Source organism: Amphiprion ocellaris, chromosome 24 (genome assembly GCF_022539595.1).
Source record: "Amphiprion ocellaris isolate individual 3 ecotype Okinawa chromosome 24, ASM2253959v1, whole genome shotgun sequence".
Taxonomy (NCBI): Eukaryota; Metazoa; Chordata; class Actinopteri; family Pomacentridae; genus Amphiprion; species Amphiprion ocellaris.
The window spans coordinates 16,478,768-16,495,205 of NC_072789.1; the positions used below are offsets into that span (position 1 = coordinate 16,478,768).

At 42.0% G+C, this 16,438-nt stretch overlaps 1 protein-coding gene across 2 annotated transcripts; it reads right to left on the minus strand.

Annotated features, from left to right (window-relative positions):
* Positions 1–3,978: 3,978 nt before the first annotated feature.
* On the minus strand, positions 3,979–15,969 carry LOC111581571 (NACHT, LRR and PYD domains-containing protein 3-like). Of its 2 annotated transcripts, XM_055008285.1 has the most exons (10): positions 15,883–15,969; positions 14,055–14,204; positions 13,653–13,740; positions 12,147–12,429; positions 8,783–10,628; positions 8,532–8,705; positions 6,282–6,455; positions 5,809–5,982; positions 5,143–5,189; positions 3,979–4,992 (listed from the first exon to the last, which is right to left on the minus strand). In XM_055008285.1, exons 4-10 carry the CDS (start codon positions 12,418–12,420, stop codon positions 4,472–4,474), a joined length of 3,210 nt encoding a protein of 1,069 aa, XP_054864260.1. In that variant the 5' UTR covers positions 12,421–12,429; positions 13,653–13,740; positions 14,055–14,204; positions 15,883–15,969; the 3' UTR covers positions 3,979–4,471. The 2 variants fall into 2 exon arrangements, with proteins under 2 accessions (XP_054864260.1, XP_054864259.1); XM_055008284.1 differs by lacking the exons at positions 3,979–4,992; positions 5,143–5,189; positions 12,147–12,429; ... (1 more) ...; positions 14,055–14,204; positions 15,883–15,969 and adding an exon at positions 10,806–11,455 and having other exon boundaries at positions 5,205–5,982.
* Positions 15,970–16,438: the final 469 nt, after the last annotated feature.

Sequence of the window (16,438 nt, forward strand, 5' to 3'; positions counted from 1 at the left end):
CTGAGACAGGATGTTCCTGATTTTCACAATATTTCTCAGGTGGAAAAAGGAAGCCCTACAGATTTGTTTTATGTGCGAGTTAAAGGACATGTCCTGGTCAAAGATAACACCGAGGTTCCTCACAATAGTACTGGAGGCCAATGTAATGCCATCCAGAGTAACTATATGCTTTGAAAGCAATTCTCTAAGATGTTTGGGGCCAAATACAATGACTTCAGTCTTGTCTGAATTTAGTAGTAAGAAATTATAGGTCATCCAGGTCTTTATGTCCTTAAGACAATCTTGCAGTCTAGCTAGCTGATTAGTTTCATTTGGCTTCATAGATAAATACAATTGAGTGTCGTCAGCATAACAATGGAAATTAATACAGTGCTTCCTAATAATGTTGCCTAAGGGAAGCATGTATAATGTGAACAGTATTGGTCCTAAGACAGAACCCTGAGGAACTCCATGATTAACCCTAGTATGCTCAGAAGAGTCATTGTTGACATGCACAAACTGGAACCTGTCTGATAAGTAGGATTTAAACCAGTCCAGTGCTGTCCCTTTAATGCCAATAGAATGTTCTAGTCGCTGTAATAAAAGTTTGTGGTCGATTGTATCGAATGCTGCACTAAGGTCCAATAAAATGAGTATAGAGACCAGTCCATTATCTGACGCTATGAGAAGGTCATTAGTAACTTTCACCAGAGCTGTTTCTGTGCTATGATGCACTCTGAAGCCTGACTGAAACTCTTCAAACAGGCTATTCCTTTGTAAATGTTCATATAATTGATTTGCAACTGTTCTTTCCAGAATTTTAGAGAGAAATGGGAGGTTGGAAATTGGTCTATAGTTGGCTAAAACATCTGGATCTAGAGTGGGCTTTTTAAGTAAAGGTTTGATTACAGCAACCTTAAAAGCCTGTGGTACATAACCTGTTACTAGAGAGAGATTAATCAGATCTAACATTGAGGAATTAATTAAAGGTAAAGCCTCCTTGAACAGTCTAGTTGGGATAGGATCTAAAAGACATGTTGATGGTTTGGATGTAGAAACTATTGAAATGAGTTCAGAGAGATGTATGGGGGTGAAAAATTCTAAATATCCATCTGGTCTTACAGCCAATTCTAAAGTATCTGTACTCGATGATACATCTGTGACATTTGCAGGAAGGGCCAGATTAATTTTTTCTCTAATCGTAATAATTTTATTTGTAAAGAAGCTCATGAAGTTGTTACTGCTCAAAGCTAAAGGAATACAAGTTTCAACAGAGCTCTGACTCTTTGTCAGCCTGGCTACAGTGCTGAAGAGAAACCTGGGGTTGTTCTTGTTTTCCTCTATTAAAGATGAATAATATGTTGTCCTGGCATTACGAAGAGCTTTTTTATAAATTACTAGACTTTTTTTCCAAGCTACATAAACTTCCTCTAAATTAGTGGAGTACCACTTCCTTTCCAGCTTTCGGGACGCCTGCTTTAAAGTCCGCAGCTGGGAATTATACCAAGGAGCAGGTCCTCTCTGAGATAGAACTTTCTTTTTTACAGGTGCAACACTATCAAGTGTTGTACGCAGTGAGGCTGCAGCATTATTAACAATATAATCCACTTCTGTGGGGGTAAAATTATAATATTTCCCTTCCATTATATCAGTAAGTGGTGCTGGACTAAATAGAGAGGATATTATTTCCTTAAATTTAGTCACCGAATTGTGAGACAGACATCTACTGTAATGATATTTATTCTTAACTCCTATACTATCTATTGTTGTAAATTGAAATGTTATCATAAAATGGTCAGAAAGAAGAGGGTTCCGGGGAAATACTGTTAACTGTTTGATTTCTATGCCATAAGTCAGAACGAGGTCAAGGGTATGATTAAAACTATGAGTTGGTTTATTTACATGTTGAGAAAACCCAATTGAGTCTAATATTGAATTAAAAGCAGTCGTAAGGCTGTCACTGTCCACGTCAACATGAATGTTGAAGTCACCCACAATAATGACTTTATCTGAGCTGAGCACTAAATCAGATAAAAAGTCTGAGAATTGAGATAAAAACTCAGAGTAAGGAGCAGGAGGACGATATACAACAACAAATAAAACTGGTTTCTGAGCTTTTAAATCTGGATGAGAGAGACTGAGAGTAAGATTTTCAAATGAACTGTAACTAGGTTTAGGTCTCTGGTTCATTTTTAAGCTAGAGAGGTAAATTGCTGCCACTCCTCCTCCTCGGCCCGTGATTCGAGGAACATGACAGTTAGTATGACTAGTAGGAGTTGATTCATTTAGACTGACATATTCTTCCTGCTGCAACCAGGTTTCAGTCAAACAGAACAAATCAATCTGGTTATCAGTTATCAAATCATTTACTAACAGAGATTTAGACGAGAGAGATCTAATATTTAACAGACCACATTTAATTGTCCTGTTTCTTCGCTCAGTTGAAATAGTATTAATTTTAATTAAATTTTTATGGTTACTATGTCTTTTGTTTATTTTTGATTTGCTTAATTTATTGAATTTTGGTGGTCGGGGGACAGACACAGTCTCAATAAAGCTAAGTGATTTACTGGAGGGTGACAGCTGAGAGGAAACTGCAGAGAGGTGTGGAAGACTACAACTCTGCATCCTGGTCTGAACTCTGGGTTGTCATGCTTTAGGAGTTCTAATAAAATCAGCCATATTCCTAGAAATGAGAGCTGCACCAGCCAAAGTGGGATGGATGCCGTCTCTCCTAATCAGACCAGGTTTTCCCCAGAAAGAGCTCCAATTGTCTATAAAGCCAACGTCGTTTGCAGTACACCACGTAGACGACCAGCGGCGAAACGATGACATACGGCTAAATATGTCATCGCTTGTCAGATCAGGCAGGGGTCCAGAGAAAACTACGGAGTCCGACATGGTTTTGGCAAAGTTACACACCGATGCCACACTAACTTTGGTGACCTCCGATTGGCGTAACCGGGTGTCATTACCGCCGACGTGAATAACAATCTTACTGTATTTACGATTATCTTTAGCCAGCAGTTTCAAATTTGCTTCTATGTCGCCCGCTCTGGCTCCTGGGAGGCATTTTACTACGGTCGCTGATGTCGCTAACTTCACGTTTCTGACTATGGAGCTGCCAATGATCAGAGTTGGTTTCTCAGCGGGTGTGTCATTGAGTGGGGAAAAACGATTAGAAACGTGAAGCGGTTTGTGGTGTGCCGGGACAGCGGGCTTGAGCTTAGGACTACGTTTCCTACGAACTGTCACCCAGCTACCCTGACTTCCCGGCTGCTCGGGAGCTGCTAGGGTACGGCTAGCAGAAGCTACACTAGCAGCTATATTATTGCGGTCCGCACCGGCTAAGGGAGCCTGGCTAACAGCTAGCGGGGTGTTTTCCATGGTGCGGAGCCGCGCTTCCAATTCAGAGAGCCTCGCCTCCAAAGCTACAAACAGACTGCATTTATTACAGGTATCATTATCACTAAAGGAGGCAGAGGAGTAACTAAACATGTGACACATTGAGCAGGAAAGAGAAGGAGAGGAAGAGGGAGAAGCCATGCTAACTGCTAAGTGCTAGGCTAGCGGACAGAGATAACAGATTAACTTAGAATTAAGTACTGAGAGGGTGCGTGAAGAAAACGAGTGTATGTTACGATTCAAATATTACCGCTACACACAGATTTAATGAATATCAAATTAGATGGAGTGGATAAGCTACAACAGTCACAGAACACAACACAGCGCTACAACAGGAAGTGACGCAATACGCTCACCGTAACGTCAGACGTCAGCAGGCAGGATTTAGCCCTCAAAGGAATATAGAGAACTATAAAGATTCAAACAAAAAAGTGAAAGCAACTCAAAACAGCACTAAAGTTGAAAATATATGATATTCTATATTTAAATTTGTATCTGTTCTTATCGTTCTGTTCCATGTTGAGTAGAATAAAGCAGATGAATAATAAACAGCTGATATAATGTATGTTTGTAATGAAGAACTCAGAGTCAGGATTTTTAGCCACAGCCCTTTATTCTTCTCCATCACACACAAGATGAAGGAAGTTCTCATTTCATCACTAGAACAGGACTGAAACACTCAAATCAGGATCAAGTCTGGCTGCACAAAAACCTGATTTTCACTGGACAATAATGTGTGAAAGTCTGTCAGCAGTTTGTAGATTCACTGCTTCCTCTCTCATTTCACACTTTGTGCAGCTCAAATGCTTTTAGTTCAAGTGAGCATCAGAGGAACACCACATCCTGATTTTCACTCTCAACATTTGACTGGAAAAAGATGCAAACACCACATTTGGCTCCTGGAATAATCACAACTTCCATCTTTGAAGAGGAACAAGTTTATAAGGAATCATTTACAAGGATTTCACAAAGAAACACATTTAATCCATGAATGTGGAAACATGTTTCTGAGGGACAGAGTCATGGAGAGACTCAACTATCTGTTCAACACTGTTTCTCTACCAGGAGGAGACTCTGGAGACTCAACTCAGCACAGAAACACTGAGGAACCAGAATCAACCCAGAATCCAGGATAGAGAGGTTGAGTGAATGTGGTGTTGAAGGTGTGGAGGTGGATCAGAGAGTCAGAGGAGACTCTGTAGAAGGACAGAGTTCCAGCAGGAACATCCACATAAACTGAAACTCTGTGAGAAACTGAGGAGGACCTGATGGATGTTGAACTGTTATTGTGTCTGACATCATAACCACCACCATCAGAGCAGATCAGACTCCAGGACTGATCATTATATCCAAACAGACACTCACTGTCTCCTTTCCTTCTGATTCCTCCGTAACTCACTGATACATCAACCAGTCCTCTCCACTCCACCTCCCAGTAACAGCGACCAGTCAGACCAGTTGTACACAGCAGCTGTTTCCAGTAGTCAAACCTGTCTGGATGATCAGGATACGACTGAACCTCCTCCACATGTCTAACCTTCCTGTTGTTTTCAGACAGTTTTAGTTTTCTGTGTACTGTGTTTGTGTCGACTGTGAGTTGACAGGAATCTGATGGAGAGAACAAACACAACACAGCTGCAGTTATTGATGGATCATGTGATCAGTATTAAACCTTTGATGATGACCTCAGAGATGTGACACTTTGAAGATGCTTGAATGTGCTGCTTTGTTTCCATCAATCCATTAAAACACACTTACACTTCCTCAGACCTGGTGTCAACCATCGGACTCCAGCAGGCGTCACCCTGAAAGGAGGAGGACGGTCAGAGCAGCAGCAACTCTTTCAGCAGCACACATGGACGTTACATGGCTCTCACACTGTTCCACTGATAAAGGACCAGTCCAACATGGAGACACAGACACCTGAATGCAGCATCTCTAAAGTCCTGTCCTGTGCTCGTCACGTTCCAGCTCAGTTTACACTCATTATTCAGCTTTACTCATTGATGCTTCCTCTTTTCATGGAGCTAGGCTAACAGTTTATCCTGTTTCCTGTCTTTCTGCTAAGCTAGGCTAACAGTTTACCCTGCTTCCTGTCTTTGAGCTAAGCTAGGCTAATAGTTTACTCTGCTTCCTGTCATTGAGCTGAGCTAGGCTAACAGTTTACCCTGCTTCCTGTCTTTGAGCTAAGCTAGGCTAACAGTTTACCCTGCTTCCTGTCTTTGATAAGGATGGAAAGGAGCAGACTTGGCCTGCAACACTAGGATGATAGTTTCCTGAGAGTGTCTGTCTGTCTGTACCTGAGAGTGTCTGTCTGTCTGTACCTGAGAGTGTCTGTCTGTCTGTCTGTACCTGAGAGTGTCTGTCTGTCTGTACCTGAGAGTGTCTGTCTGTCTGTACCTGAGAGTGTCTGTCTGTCTGTACCTGAGAGTTTCCAGTCTACAGTCTGGATCCTCCACTTTAGCTCTCAGCATCTTCTCTCCTGAGTCTCCTGGATGGTTGTAGCTCAGGTCCAGCTCTCTCAGATTTGAGGTCTTGAAGCTCAGAGCTGAGGCCAGAGAAGCACAGCCTTCCTCTGTGACCAGACAGCCTGACAGCCTGCACACACAAAACAACACAAACCTGACGGACAACACTTGGATGGATGTTTCTCAGTCTTTCTTTTCTTCTTTGTCTTTCAGCTACATTTTGCTGCACATTTCATGCGTCTCAAGCAAATCAACAATCTCAACAATGATTAGTGGGATTTAATCATGTCAAAAATAAACCCTGACAAAGTCCTGCACAAGTTCAGTAAAAGCTCATTTAATGAATCCCATCAGCAGAAATGATTCTACTCAGGTTAGCTGTTTATCCACTGATAGAAATCACATCAGTTTCAAAGTGTGAGTCCTGACCTGAGAGCTTCCAGTTTACAGTGTGGACTCTCCAGTCCAGCAGAAAGACTCTCCACTCCTGAATCCTGCAAGTTGTTGTTAGTCAGGTCCAGCTCTGTCACACTGGAGGACTGGGAGCTGAGGACTGAGGACAGAGCTCCACAGCTTCTCTCTGACAGATTACAGTTATTAAGTCTGAAGAGACAAAGAGAAGAAAAGAAGTAATACATTAAGTCCAGTATTTTCTGTCCTGTTGAAAAGACAGCAGTGAATTTAACAACAAATACATCCCACTATGACCAGAATACAGCAGCGATGAGGACAGTCCTCTGCGATATTATTTAAATGTGAAAATAATCCAAGTGTAGCACATTACAGTAATCAGATTACTTTGAACCTGAGCAGTAAAGTATCTGATCTGATTAAAAAACAAACTGACAGTTTAGATTCACTAAATGAAGAATACAGGCCAAACAGCAAGAAATGAATCCAATAAAAGTCAGTACATCTTTCATTACTGTCATTAGAATGTTGGATTTTTTCACTACTTTCTATGTCCACCTTTATTTTTGATGACACATTTAATCCTCCTCAGCATGAAGAAACCACATTTCTGCAGAGATGTTCCACCATCTTCAGAGACTATGTCTTCATCTGCTCTTTGTTGGAGGGTTTGTGTTGCTCTACCTTTGTCTTTAAAATACCCCAAATTTGGTCTGTTGGATTCAAATCAGGACACACACTTGGACAAGTCACAGTTTGGACTTTTTCCTTCTTTACAATCTGAAAAATAGTCAACTTCATACTGATGGCAGCGATTAAATCACTGTCAGACTCGGTTACATCTCTGATGTTGGTACAGAACAAACATCTTCTGATCTCCAGTCCTTGTTCTTCAGGTTCCTTCACTTCTACTTCTGCTGTTGAGACTCATGCTTTGGTTTTCACTGACACATGAATCCCACTGGAACCAAACTAAGGATCTGCAAACTCATGTGTTTAAACTGTTTATCTCCACTCTTGATGAAGTCTGGACTCCTCATAGCGTCAGTGAGCTGGACTCTTCATTCTCTCTCAGTCTCAGGAGACACTCTGCTGCCCAGTGATTGGCTCTCAGTCCCTACAGTCTGAAAGGAACCAACAACCTTTTAACAGCCTCACATCTGAAAAGGGTCATAGGGTCCCTATGAGGGTGTTGCTCCTCTTCAGGGAGAGCAGAGAGACCATGAACCTCACCACAGGTGGGATGGATGTTCTATCCTTCACCAACACTTCAGTTGATGGGACTCAGCCATCAGCAGCAGGAAGACTGGACTGACCTTACCCACAGACCAGAGGACATGAGGACACTGCTTATCAACAGTCATGATGACTGTCCTCACCTGCAGGGCTGCTGCTGCTTCACTCCATCATTTCTGACAGACCTGGAGTCCTGGAAGCTGCTGTTCCAGGAAGTCTTTCCAAAAACCTTCATCCAGTATCTGAGTATGTTGTCATGTTCTTCAACCCAAAATCTCAGTTCCTCATAAACCACCTGAGGTAAGGACGTGTCCTGTCGCTCAATGAAGACAGAGTTGAGAGTGATGGGATCAGGATCCACAACATCTGAGGAGGTGAACCCAAGAGGATTTGAACTGAGGAGCCCTTTGATCTCAGTGGAGACAGAAGGCAGAACTGCTTCAGTGGCTGTTTGGGCTCCAATGGTGAGAAGGAATTGGACCTGAACCTCAAATAAGAATGTAAACAACAGTCCAACTGTCCACCAGCTGAACTGCACTGAGTTCAGTCATTGAACAAACTGAACATTCTACAGTTTCTTTTATCAGATGCTTTTATCCAAAGTGACAAACATCTGAGAGTAGAAACAACACAAGCAAGGATCTAGTCAGGAGAAAACAACCTGGAGTAGATCCATAAAATAAGTTCAATTGTGAACATGAAATGTTTGTTCGGGTGTTTCCTTTTCATCAACGTCTATCTGAAACATTCTATTTAGTAAAACAGTGGAAACTAAAACAGTGGAAACTAAAACAGAAGCTGGAACCAAGACTTCACAGGTTCTTACAGGTTCTGGTTCTGTGATGCAGGTTCCAGGTTGTTCAGTTCCTGTAGTGGAAGAGGCCTCATTAAGAGAAACTAGTGCTAAAGGTCAGTAACACAACTGATCTGAGTCATACAAATACAGAAAACCTCCCACCTCAGCTGTTCTGCTCATCATGAAAAAAACACATTTGAAATGGTCATTAGTTGAACAGGTTGATGAGTCCTGACCTGAGAGCTTTCAGTTTACAGTGTGGACTCTCCAGTCCAGCAGAAAGACTCTCCACTCCTGAATCCTGCAGGTTGTTGTTAGTCAGGTCCAGCTCTGTCACACTGGAGGACTGGGAGCTGAGGACTGAGGACAGAGCTCCACAGCTTCTCTCTGACAGATTACAGTCACTCAGTCTGAAGAGACAAAAAGCAGATTATACTGATGAAACAGCAGCAAAATGAAAAAGTATCTTCAGTCTCCAACTACTTACACAACTTTCTTGGAGGCTTTGACCACTGGCAGCAGCCTCAGAAGAACCTCCTCTGAAGCAGAGTATTTCTTCAGGTCAAACACATCCAGATGTTCTCCTGATGACACTAAGATGAAGCCCAGAGCTGACCACTGAGCAGGAGACAGTTTATCTGTGGACAGACGTCCTGATCTCAGGGACTGTTGGATCTCCTCCACGAGAGAAACATCATTCAGTTCATTCAGACAGTGGAACAGATTGATGTTTCTCTCTGCAGACACATTCTCACCGATCTTCTCCTTGATATACTTGATTGTTTTCTGATTGGTCTGTGAGCTACTTCCTGTCTGTGTCAGCAGGTCTCGTAGGAGATTCTGATTGGTCGGCAGTGACAGACCCAGGAGGAAGCGCAGGAACAAGTCCATGTGTCCGTTTGGACTCTGTAAGGCCTCGTCCACAGCTGTCTGGTAGAAACCTGCTGAGTAACTTTGGAACATTTCAGACCAACAGGATGTTGTTTGTTGTTCTTTTTCCAGCAGGCATATTCCAGAGTTGATGAAGGTCAGATGGGCATAAAGAGCAGCCAGAAACTCCTGAACACTCAGATGGACGAAGCTGAACATCTTGTCTTTCTGTTTCCGTCTTCGCTCTTCTTTGAAGATCTCTGTGAACACTCCTGAGTACACTGAGGCTTCACTCACATTGATGCCACTTTCTCTCAGATCTTTCTCATAGAAGATCAGGTTGCCCTTTTGCAGCTGTTCAAAAGCCAGTTTAGCTAATGACTTAATGTACTGAATGCCTTTCTTTGCACCGTACTTTTTTTGTGTGTGATCAATCTGAAATCTTAGAAACTCTGCGTACATCTCACTCAGGGTTCTGGGCAGATCTCCTCCCTCTCTGGTTTCCAGCAGCTCTTCCAGAACTGTAGCAGTGATCCAGCAGAACACTGGGATGTGGCACATGATGTGGAGGCTTCGTGACGTCTTCATGTGGGAGATGATGGTACTGGTTTGCTTCTCATCTCTAGATCTCTTCCTGAAGTACTCCTCCTTCTGTGGGTCGGTGAACCCTCTGACCTCTGTTGTAGTGTTGACAAGGTTTTGAGGGATCTGATTGGCTGCTGCAGGCCGTGTGGTTATCCAGAGGCGAGCTGAGCGCAACAGTTTTCCACTGATTAGTCCGCTCAGCAGGACTTCTACTTTAGTTGACTTTGTGACATCCACGGAGCGAATGTTGTTGACATCAAAGTCCAGATGAAGGCGACTCTCGTCCAGTCCATCAAACACAAACAGCAGTTTGAATCTGCTCTTCTTGTAGCTGCTGTTTCCTGATGACTGCAGAGCTGTAAAGATGTAATTCAGAGCCTCCACTGTGATGTCGTTAGTTTCTGGGATACAGTCATGAATGAGCTCTGCCAAACCAAACTTTTGTCCCTTCAGTAAATTCAAGTCACGGAAAGTGAACGGGAAAATAAGATGCACGTCTTGATTGGTTCTTTCTTCAGACCAGTCCAACACAAACTTGCGCACGAGGAATGTTTTTCCAATCCCTGCAATCCCATTGGTCAGCACTGTTCTGATGGGTATGTCTTTTCCAGAAGGATGCTTGAAAATGTCTCTGGGTTGGATCGGTGTCTCTGTGTCTGATGGCTTCCACACCTTGTCAATCTGTAGGACCTCATGCTGTGTGTTGACGTGCACGTCCCGGCCAGCTGTGATGTACAGCTCTGTGTAGATATCAACCAGAAGCTGCTCATCTGCTGCCCACCCCTCTGTTGTAACCTTAAACGTGTCCTGGAAGTTTGACTGAAGCTTCTGTTGGTAATATCTGATGGGACGTGGTTCTGGTACCGGAACAGTCTCATCTGTGTCAAACATGAAGGGAACAGTGTGAGGTGTGTGTCTACAGAAACCTCATGCAACTCCATAACCAACCACTGTTCTGTGTTGTACAAAACAACTTGCTGAAACTCAGCTTCCATTTCAGGCATGAGGAACTGCTGCCATCTTTCTTTACTGACCAAAAAATCCATCAGTTTTACCTTCAGTCTGAGGAAGAGGAGGCTGAGTCTGAGAGGAGGAAGGTTCTCTGTTCTCTGAAGTCTCCCCAACATCACTGACATGAACTGACAGACAGACAGAAATCACGTTATATTCTCCACTGCTTACTGCTTTCATTTATTTCAGTTACAACAGACTTAGAAGGGACTTTATGTTGACATTTATTGATGAGTTTATGGTGTTGATTAACTCTGGTTTTCTGACACCAAACTGCTCCTTTAAAGTAAAACCTGATGTTCCTCTGACATTAGTCTGGCATATCCAGACCATTCTGAAGAACAGAGTGTTCTGGCTTCACCTCATCATCATTCTGCTATAGAGGGAAGAAGGGCTGTCTTTTTAAAGCAGCCACAGTCATCCAGGGTGGAGCTAAGCCCAGGATGCAGCAACAGTGTCCCCTTAAAATAGTCAGCCAACATGGCTGCCTTATTGCTCCATCCAAACCCTCTGAAGACTTGACATTTTCAGTGTGGTAGGTCACTGGGAGGTTGTTGATGGGTTAAAAGTATAACGTAATGTTACATAGTACTACATACTAACATGCCAGATGGTACGCACAGAAAAAGATGTAGTACGTCCCAGTACATATTATGTTAAATGTAGTATGTCAGAAATACCCAGATGTCTGACCACATTCAAACAGATTTTGTAGAATGCAAACTCACATGTTTTTCTGGCCGTTCTGACCCACATTCTATGAACAGTCATAGCACTTAACAGTGTGTCGTGGAAATAGAAAAAAGTTTGAGCTGCTGAGAGCTCACAGTCAGATGACACCACATTACTACAGACTGGGATAGTCAGAGTTTAAGGAACCATACTATGAAGTAGTATGTTCTAATTGGATGCACACTACAGGACACAGTGAATACTTTGTGAGGTCAAATGTAGCATGTATTTAAATTTAAAGGTTTGTGATTTGGAATGCAGCTGCTTCAACAACATTGTTCTGCCCTTACTGAGAGCTGATTGGTCAGCTTCCCTCTGGTTGTAAACTGCAGGATCACTCCCAGCTAAACAGTATGAATGAAGAATCTTCAGAAACTGTCTGATCGGCTCATAATTTGGTGAGGACAGGTGGGACATGCTTTGCTTCCACAGAAGGTCAGCTCATACAGAACTAATTTTGGTGTTCTATCAAGGTTTAAACAGCAGGGGCAGCATTCAGTCAGTAGGTTGATCAGTAGATTTTACAGAGGAACTGACCTTACATGTGGACTCAGGAAAAACTGACAGAACCTGAACTCTATCAAACTGTAGCAGCACCATCATGCATCTTTCTGACTGTAATGATATCATGTTGTTCTTGTCTTGTGACTGACCTTCTGGTCCTGAGCTGCTGGCAGGAAACCTCTGCAGCAGATCATTCCTGGAGATCTTCTCTAAAACCACCCTGGACACCTGCACAGCTCTCTGAAGTCCATAAGTCTCCACCATCACATCCACAGTTTTACACCTGTCTAGTGTCTGTAGTCGGCTCTTTGTGATGGCTGGGAGGCCTTGAACATTGTTGGGTTTCTGCAGGAACCACTGGAATTTAGACAGCTGATCATCATCCAGATCCTCCAGGATGTTCAAGAGCACCTCTGACGTCATCGTGGCTCCCTGATAAAGTCAAAGAAAATGTCAGCAGTTAATGAACAGTTGTGTTGTTGGTGTGGTGGAGGTTGTTGTGTAGCAGCAGGACTGCAGTTAATCCTACAGGATCACTGACAGCAACACTGAGGGGAACCAGCAGGGGGCGCTCACTGCTGTCTGTTAAATATTACTCATGGAAGTCACTCTGCAGTCACTGGACCACAACACAAAGATGATCCCACATTATTACACTTTGACCAACAGAGGCTCCAAATAAACATGAACTCTGATCCTTCACAGAACAAGTCCAGGATCAGAGTCAGACTGGAGTCCAGGATCAGAGCCTCATATCAGGGTTTTATACTTTTATACTGAGCCTGTTCAGAGTCCAGACCAAACACTGACTGCTACTAAAAAGCCCATTACTGCAAGAAATGTCTCTCATGGACTCCACATACATTTCATTCTTCAACTTTTCAACAAAACACAAACTTCTGTGAGGATTCTTCTCACATTTCTCCTGACAGTAATAAAAGCTGTTCTCTTGGATTTCTTTCTGCTCTATTTGACTATTTATCAGAGTTTTCTGTCTGTTTCTGTCCTTTCAGACGGACACTTGTGATCAGCTGATTTCTACGCAGCAGCAAACTGATGCTGATTTCCATGAGACTTGATGTCAAATGGAGGCTGAAGCATGAAAACAGCTCTGAGGTCTGGACTACCAAGCAGGATCTGAGCTCATGGAGGGAACTTCAGCTTTAACGCTGGTTCTCAGGACTTTTCAGGACGCTGGTTCACTTCTGAGCAGGTCCATCACCATGGTAACTGATGCTGAACCAGATAACAGATCAACTAAAGCACCTCCTACTGACCAATCAGCTCTCTGGAAACATCTCCATCCTTCCTGAAGATGCTGCAGAGCTCAGTGTGCAGATAGTGAGACGGAAAGATCAGAGTTTTTACAGCTGCAAGTGATTTCAGAGACATTTCATAGTTCTGTATGTCTTTGTAGAGGCATAGAATCCTAAAGCAGGAAGTGATGAAACACCACAACCTTCCAGCTGATTGTTGATTGATCAGATTTACAGTCAGTCTACTGATCAGATCAATGATGGCTTTTATTGGCTCTTTGCACCAATGACTGTGTAACATTAGATGTGTGTATAATTATATTCATGTGCTTAATTTAGTTGATTATTTTGGTATTAATTTATGGTGTGTCTTATGTAACCTGTGTGGTTTTCACTCACTGTGTTGTGTTTTGTGAAATAAAGTGATTCTCAGGACCAGGTCTGTTCTCTGGATCACTTTTATTTTCTGACCATGCAGGTTACGACTCTGTTAGAATAAAAATAATCACACATGAGCTGGTGGCTCTCAGCGGTGAATCTCCTCTCTGGCCATATAAAAATATATATGTACAAAAATATAAAAAATAACCAATGTCTAACAAAAGAAACAATTATACAACATATTGATCAAAATAAATTAAGACAAACAAATATCCATGCAAATATAATACTTAGAAAAATAATCTCAAATAAATAAAATATTTTTAAAGCAAAATAAATAAAAAGCATCCAGAAACTTCTCTGTTTTATCTAACACATTACAGAACAAAACAAGTAACATAAGAACAGATATTCTCGTACCTCATATGAGCTGGTGTGCTCGACAGCCACGTTCAGACTGATAAGGGAGGCTAACTGTGAGCGCTAGCCTAGCAGTTAGCTTTACACCCATCCTTGTGATATGGACGCTCAGACAGGTGATCTGTTTCCTGGAACCAGTCAGGACTCCACCTATGAGGAAGCAGCAGGCAGAGTTTCACAATAAGAGCACATTTTACAGGCTGATTCCCACTCATTTCATGTGACGGATTATTTCAACATTCAACCTTTTTCATTTCACTCAACATCCAACACAACTTCTACAAACCCTGTGGTTCATGAAAGCAGAAACTCCCATCAGGCTGTAAATCCCTGACAGTTAACTTTCCCTAGAATGGAATCACTGATACACTTCTGAACTTCGTCCCTAAACTTAACTACATCAGTTTAGGGACGTTTCTCCTCAAACTTCATACACATTCACAGATTTTAGCCGCTAATGGACAACTTTTTAGTCCCATGAAGGAACGAACACGGAGTTGTGGAGCCACATTTCTGCTGCTGGAACTAAACTAACAGCAGCTAGAAACAGGGGCAGATCTACTAACTTTTCTAGTCATTTTATTCAGATTTGTCATCTGACTTGTCACAAATTTTAAGTAATTTTGGACAAAATTTAAAAATTGTTTGACATATTTTAACTAGCTTTAATTAATTTTGAGCTATTTTGAACAAATCCTGAATAATTTTGAGTAATTTTGGATCAATTTCAAATTCATTCCAGATCACATTCATACAGTTTAAAGTCATTTTGGACACATTTTGAGTTATTTTGGAACTTTTTAATTCACTTTGGAGTAGTTTGAGTTATTTTGGACCAACTTTGGACTCATCTGACCACAGAATCTTCTTCCACTTCCTGGCTGTCCAGTTCTTGTGTTCTTGGTCCAGCGATGCCGGGCTAATCTCTGTCTCTCATTGGTCAGGGGCTTCTTCACAGCCTTGTAGGACCTTCAGCCATGATCTAAAAGTCTGGTGGAACACTGGACACCAGTTTGGTTTGACCACTGCTGCTGAAGTTCCTGTCATGTCATTGGCTGGTTTTCCATGTGGATCAGGATGAGGTCATTTCTTGCTGAAGAAACTCTTGGATGTCCAGATGTTGGTTTGTCTTCCAGCTGTTGGTTGGTCTGTATTTCTGCAGAGTGAATCCAACTGCTGAAGGACTGAATCTGCACTTCCTGTTCATGTGGTTACAGCTGCACTTCCTGTCTGAGTTTCCTGTGTTCGGTTCGTTGTTTTAGTCATTTTTATCTCTGAAGAACTTTCTAATGTGCTGCTTTATAAAGACACGAAGCACGGCAACAAAAATTGTGTCTTTTAATAAAAAGCAGGACCTTCATTAGTGGATCACTGGAACCAAAATGACCCAAAACTCAACATTTCTTCTGTATTTTTATGGAACCAATCAGTTTTCAGGTTTTAATGTCTTTTTTAGGATGTGTTTAGTATTCTGTCTGTGACTGAACTCAAAGAAATTACACTTGAAGACCTCAGAGGGATTCTTAATGCATGTATTTCACAAATGCATGGGGAGTCCCAAAACTTTTTTCCACCACTGTTTGTTCCACACAATGTTCTAGTTCTACGTGTGTTGTTGAAAAATCAAACGCATTTCCATCCTACAACTGTTGCACTGAAGTTCTGCTAATGAGAACAACTCATGTTTAGAACTTCCTGATTTATCTATTGTTTTAATTGTACCACAACAATGTTGTTTTTGAGTTAAAATACGATGAATGATTCAATCAGTTTTATGTTCTATCGATAGAGAAAAGGTAAAAACCAATTTAAAATGTCTTTTACTCACATTCAGTTGGAGAAAAGAAGCTGCGACACGAAGACGGTAAAAGCAGAACTAACTTGATGAACAGGAAGCGGCGTGACGTCACTGTTGTCAGGGCAACGAAGCAGGAAAACCAATGCATCAGTTTGTGGTGAGTTAAAATGTAACTTTGTGAAAATGTGTGTTTGGGAACATTTTCCATTTGTTTCTAATTCTATAAATATGAAGCTTTTAGGACAAAATCCAGAAGGAAGAATAAAGAAGAATCAATCCCAGAACTGATGAGTCCATTTCAACACTAAATGTCCTGAGAAGCTGTTTTCCAGGAACTACAGTCAGAGAGGGAATCTACACTCTACATGTCACCTGAGGAATCCAAACCTTCTCTGGCTTCATCTTCTTCTTTGTCTGCTGCTGTGGACTTTAATCCACTCCTCATTTCAATGTGGAAGCTCAATAGTTTAGTGTTCTGCTCTCCTTTAGTCTCTTCTTGGATTTTATCACACTTTATGAGTTTTTCTGGATCTTTGCTTTAAACTACTTCCTGTCGTTTTTCCACATTCATGAAAATGTCCTTCAG